The 6,000-nt window shown below is 35.9% G+C and overlaps 1 protein-coding gene across 1 annotated transcript; it reads right to left on the bottom strand.

The window, feature by feature from the left end:
• Nucleotides 1-3,271: 3,271 nt before the first annotated feature.
• On the bottom strand, nt 3,272-4,932 carry LOC143596346 (uncharacterized). Its single transcript, XM_077075141.1, has one exon. It carries the CDS (start codon nt 4,880-4,882, stop codon nt 3,272-3,274), a length of 1,611 nt encoding a protein of 536 aa, XP_076931256.1. The 5' UTR covers nt 4,883-4,932.
• Nucleotides 4,933-6,000: the final 1,068 nt, after the last annotated feature.

The raw sequence follows: 6,000 nt of genomic DNA, 5'->3' as shown, positions 1-6,000 counted from the left end.
TTAGACCTGCGATGTTATATGAAACAGATTGTTGGGCCATCAAAAAGACGCATTCGCATAAGTTGGAGGTAGCAGAGATGAGAATGCTAAGGTGGATGTGTGGGCACACAAGGTTGGACCGAATAAGAATTGACATTTTTCGGGAGAGATTAGGGGTAACTAGCATATTAGATAAGATAAGATAGGGGAGATTGAGATGGTTTGGACATATGAAAAGAAGGCAAATGACGGCACCTGTAAGACTGTAGAAAATATTACTATAGAAGGTAGGAGGGGTAGAGGTAGATCCAAATTAACTTGGGATGAGATGATTAGGTATGATTTGATACATACGCACCTCTCCAAGGACATGGTTAAGGATAAGAATTATTGAAGACGTAAAATTAAGGTTAAAAATCTCTAAGGCGATGCTTAGTTTTTGGTTAGAAACATATCTTAGGGGTTTTTCTTTCCCATTTTTGTTTCGTATCGCTTTGATTATTTTTTGTTATATTTTCTTCCTGCTTTTTAATTCAATTTAATGTAATATGTTTATGTACCTATCTATTTATTCGCAAGGTCTAATGACATACTATTGTAATATTGTATTTTTACACTATTTTCTAGTATGTTAATATTTGTCACTATTATTACTATTTTCATGTATTTATTTAATATTAGACTACTATTATTATTAATTTGTTGATTTTTTTTCTTTGCTGTCTAAGAGTATAGTGTTGCACTTTTGTTTTTCATTTATATGGTTGCATACATGTACTTTTAGAGCTGGGGGGTCTCTCTACAAGTAACCTATCTATTCTTTGGATGGGGTTACGGTTTGCATGCATGTCGCCCTCCCCATACCCTACTAATAGCTTTGTTATTGATGGGAATTTTACTGTGTGTGATTGTTGTTATACGTTTCCTATTACGATTGATGTACTTCTATTATAAATTTGAAAATAATTTGGCTTTAGTTTTTATCATGTAATCAAAGCCGACCTGATTCGAACATAAACATTTTGTTATTTAAAGATGGACAACCGTCCTTTAAAGATTTCCGACCCCATTAAAAAATCTCTTGGTCCGCAAGCAAAGCCTTTTCTTTACTAGGAGTGTTAAAGATGGTGGGTCGATCTTATATTCTTGATTCTCCTTATGTTTTCTCATCTTAAGATTTTACTTGTGTTTTCTCCTTGTGTCAAAGTACACACACTCCGAGATTTGCAAAATAGTAAATATGTGCCCAAAAGTTATCTTTATGTCTTGTTTGACTTAAATGACCTTAAATATAGGTTGCTTTCTGTTGCAACAAAAAGGGAAGTTAATGTTAGTATTAAAATCTTAGACGTGTTTAAAAAATATATCAGGGACTGTCCGTGGGTCAGTGAAAACAAGTTAGGGCTTTAGGCCCACATTTAATTAAGGCCTCCGAGTCCAAACATTATATATAGATATATTATAATGGGTAAATTAAACTCCAAATTATGTATTGGTATAGTGGTAAGCTTGGTTGTTTCTAAACTATATGTAACGAGTTTAAAACTTGTAATAAACATTTTTTACCTAACAATTGTCATTAAAAGGCCACAAAATCTTATTTCGATTTAGGTCTTCACATTCGTTGAGCCGGCCCTGAAATATATGGTTCCTTATGCATAGCAAAAGCGGTTAATGTGGAATGATCAGTTAGAGACCAAATGTCTAAATGAGTTGCGAATACTAGTGTTTTAGTAGTATAGGCTAAGTAGTTACAGTAAAAAGGAAGCTAATGTTAGTATTAAAATCTTAGGGGTTTAATTTTTATCATGAACACTTAGACGTAAATGTATAATAAATATTTAACAAAATTGATATTGTGGGTTTGGAATGGGATGTCACATTGTGGGATAATAGGCAGGGGTGTGTTTGGAGGGAAGGTCATTGGAACTTACAAAAATCTGGAAGAGTACCAATTAAGATATGAACAATTTTATTGACAATTCAGTACAATTGTACTATACTAAACTAAAGTAGTATTTAACAGAGAGGCATACTGAACCTATCCTTTCACTAGATCAGTGATTTTTTGAGCAAGTGCATTCTTGTTTTAATTTGCTCCCTCTTTTTTGCAACCGAAGGTGGTTCATTCATCAACAATTTCTCTATGCCACCACGGGAGACCACCTCCTCCACAATCTTAGCCTCCAAGTCCTCACTAACTGCCTTTTGCACCAAAAATCTAAGCTGGAGCACTACAAAATCCATCATACGCTGCACCACAGTAAGCCGTTATACTCATCTTTAGGTCAAAGGCTTGATAAACTGTATTTCTATGAACATCAGTTAGATGGCTGGTATCCACACTCCCGTAACCTTCAAAGTGACATTGTGAGGAGTTGAAAACTTCATCGCGATTTCCTATTAACTTGTTATAGGTAGCTTCGCGCTGAGGGTTGCAAGAATAATAGGTGATGCTCTCGATCTCTAACATTTCATCAAGTCTTTGAAAAAATTTAAGCTTCATATTGTTGAACACTTTCTCAGTTGCTTTCTTCATATGAGGAAGCAGTTGTGGGCGACTACGACAAAGATCAGCAGCCACCAGTTTGGTAGAAATTACTTCAAGATGCATCGTTACCTCATTGGCAAAGGATACGCCTTTTACCTTTTTCTTAAGCAAAAGGGAACGAGGAAGAAAAGGATGAAAGCCCACGAGCTTGTCGTTAACGTTTTTGGCAATGAGGGGCAAACTCCTTAACAAGATTCTTGATTGACTCTCAACAAGTTTAATGACCAAATTATTAAGGCCCACCTCTGATTTTTCAATCTCGGACAGGTGAGTTTCGAAGACATTTGTTTCTTTATTTGAAGCATCTTCGAGGCATATACAGCCAAGGCCACCACGGACATTATCTCGGGATATCTTTTCAACTAAACCTTCATGGGCCTGGTCACACTTGGTAATAACGGTGATAGTCCGCCCGTTGCTTGATGGAAGTAGATTTGCATGTAGCAAAATTCGTTGAAGCAGAAACGACGTTCACAATGATGGTTTCATCCCCCTTTATATAGTCCATTATCATATCTTCAAGGTAAAGTAAAGTAAAGTAAAGTAAAGTAAAGATGCATAAAGATATGTGCAGTGACGGATCCAGGATTTTTTGACAATGGGGTCCTATTTTTGTCGGTTTTCAAACTTTTCGGGTCGGTTCAAGAGTCGAGACGAGAAACATAATAAAAAAAACAATATCATAATAAAACACACAAAATACGATATCATTCAAAACGATAAAAAAAACATTACAAATTCTTAAAGTTGTTCTCTACGACTTTTCATGTTTTGAAAACGAACCATTACCTCTTCAACCGTAACGTTGGCAAGAATCTCCTTTTCGATATAACAAATGCAAACATCGTTCATATAATCATCACCCATCCGATTACGTAAATCCGTCTTCACGTGTTTCATTGATGAAAAACACCTCTCAACACTTGCCGTTGCAACCGGTAGAACTAGCGTTAACTTTAATAAACGATAGACCAATGGATATCCCAAATGTTTATTTGTTTCCACCAATTTTTGTGCAAGATTAGATACACCATTCATGTCGGCAAACATTTCATCTCCTTTCAAATTAATAATATAGTTGTCTAACTCAATCATAAGATTCTCTCTTTCTTCATAACTAAAATCACGCGGATACAACTCGGCCAACCTTAATATCTTTTGGGCATTAAATGCATGAAAATTATTGTTCGGGCTCAAACTACCGATGCACGTAAGTAATTCAGTGGTTACCTCATTAAAACGGTTGCCAAGCTCTTGTATTTGCATATCTAATACCGTGTTGAAATTTTCAACCTCATAATAATAACGATTAGTGATGCAAGTCTTTTTTCTTTTATATTGTGGGTCAACGTATTCATCTTCCATGTTAATAATTTCAATCTCATTATTTTCACAAAAAGATGCCACATCTTTCAAAAGTGGAGCAAACCCTTCAAGTCTAAACGTTTGTAGTTGTTGCTTCGTTGCGTTGACCATTTGAATTGCATTCACTATATCTTGATCCTTTCGTTGAAGAGCTTGAGAAAACAAATTAGTAATACCCAAAACGTGCTTCATCAAATGTAAATAATATGCAAAATCATAAGCCTTCATGTATGTCCAAATTCCACTTGCTTGTCTTTGGTGAGCATTAGTGTAACTGGAATTTCGAATATACTCAAGCACTTCAATAATAGATGGATATAATTGAACCAAACGCACAAGTGTCTTGTGATGAGAGCTCCAACGCGTATTCCCAGCTCTTGCAAGAGACAATTCTTGATTTAAACCACTCCCGGTTTCAACTTCTTCATGACCTATCGCTTCTTTTAATTTCTCTCGTTGACTTTCTCGAATCATATCTATTCGTTTGCAAGATGAACAAACCACATTTGTCAAAGTTGATACCTTATCAAAAAAGAAAAAAATGTCATCATGTTTGTTCGCAAGGGCCACAATAACTAGTTGAAGCTGGTGAGCAAAACAATGTATATAATACGCCGAAGAATTATCCTTCAAAACTAAAGCTTTCAAACCATTAAACTCACCAGCCATATTACTAGCACCATCATACCCTTGACCTCTAACCCTTGCCAAACTCAAATTATATTGTGAAAATAATTCATCAATAGCCGATTTCAGACAAGCCGCAGATGTTTCCATGACATGAACAAGGCCAATGAATCGTTCTTTAACAACTCCATATTTGTCAACATATCTCAAAACGACAGCCATTTGTTCCTTTTTAGATATATCCCGAGACTCATCAACTAATATAGAAAACACATCATCACCTAGTTCTTCAAAAATCCTTTTTAAAACTTCTTGTGCAAAACAATTACATATGTCTTTCTGAATTTTGGGAGACGTCATTTGATTATTCCCCGGAGCATTTCCTAATATAACTTTACCAATGGACTCGTTTAATTCACCCAATAATCTTAAAAACTCCAAGACATGTCCTTTATAAATTGAAGTTTCAGACTCATCATGACCACGGAAAGCTATTGCACCATTCAAAAAAGCTTTAGCAAGAATAACCGAGGTGCGTAATCGGATTCTATACTCGTCACTATTTTTTTTGCTTTTCTTTTGAAAGGCAAAACCTATAGATTGTTTTGGTCGAAGCAAGTCTTCACATTTTTTAAGTGCTCTGTTGTGGTAACTATTCGGCTTACCCACATGACCAACCAATCTCTCTCGTTTGTTCCAACCACAAAATCCATCGGTCACAAATGCATCTTTTTGACCATTTTCCTTGAACAAGTAACAAACCATGCAGAAAACTTTATCCGCCTTTACACTATACTCTAACCAATATTTGAAGCTAGCAAACCATTCAGGATTAAAACTTCTTAGTTTACCACCAATATCTCGTTTTGGATAATCATGACCTTGCGGTTGACAAGCACCTTTACTCAAATATGCAAGTCTAATTTCATCTCTTTGGTTAACATGATAAGATGAAATCGGTTTCCGTTCGGAGGTATCCCATGGAAGGTCTTCCAAATCAATTTTCTTAGATGTATTACTTGAAGAAGACGAGGGCTCAAACTTTCTTTTCAATGATTCTTGCATAATTAACCCTAAAGTTCAAGTTTTTAAGAAAACTAAGTCACAATCTAACAACAATATACAACATACAATAACCAACATGAGTATAAATGTATAATTATATATAAAATCAATCAACTAATTAGCCCTAAAATTACCTTTAGTTTGAGACAAAATCAGAGGAAACAAAGACTTATAAGACCAAAGAGGGGTGAACGGTGGCTGGAGTGAGGCGGACGCTGGCGGATATGGGCGGAGATGGGCGGAGGCTGGCCGGAAAAACTGAGAGAGGCGTGAGTTAGGGATAAGCAATGGGGTTGAGAAATAGAATTGAGATGTGTGTGGAGGCCAGGAGGGTGTTACGTCTGAATGTCTGATGAGTTGGGTACTTGGGTTGGGATATGTTAAAACTTAAAACCCATGGGCCAAAAGTCAAA

This window comes from Bidens hawaiensis, unplaced genomic scaffold (assembly GCF_021521415.1).
Source record: "Bidens hawaiensis isolate Kalapana, Puna unplaced genomic scaffold, B.hawaiensis_p1.1 tig00046253_1, whole genome shotgun sequence".
Lineage (NCBI taxonomy): Eukaryota > Viridiplantae > Streptophyta > Magnoliopsida > Asterales > Asteraceae > Bidens > Bidens hawaiensis.
Note: the sequence above shows the minus strand (reverse complement) of the source record. Positions and strands in the feature narration are given on the sequence as shown.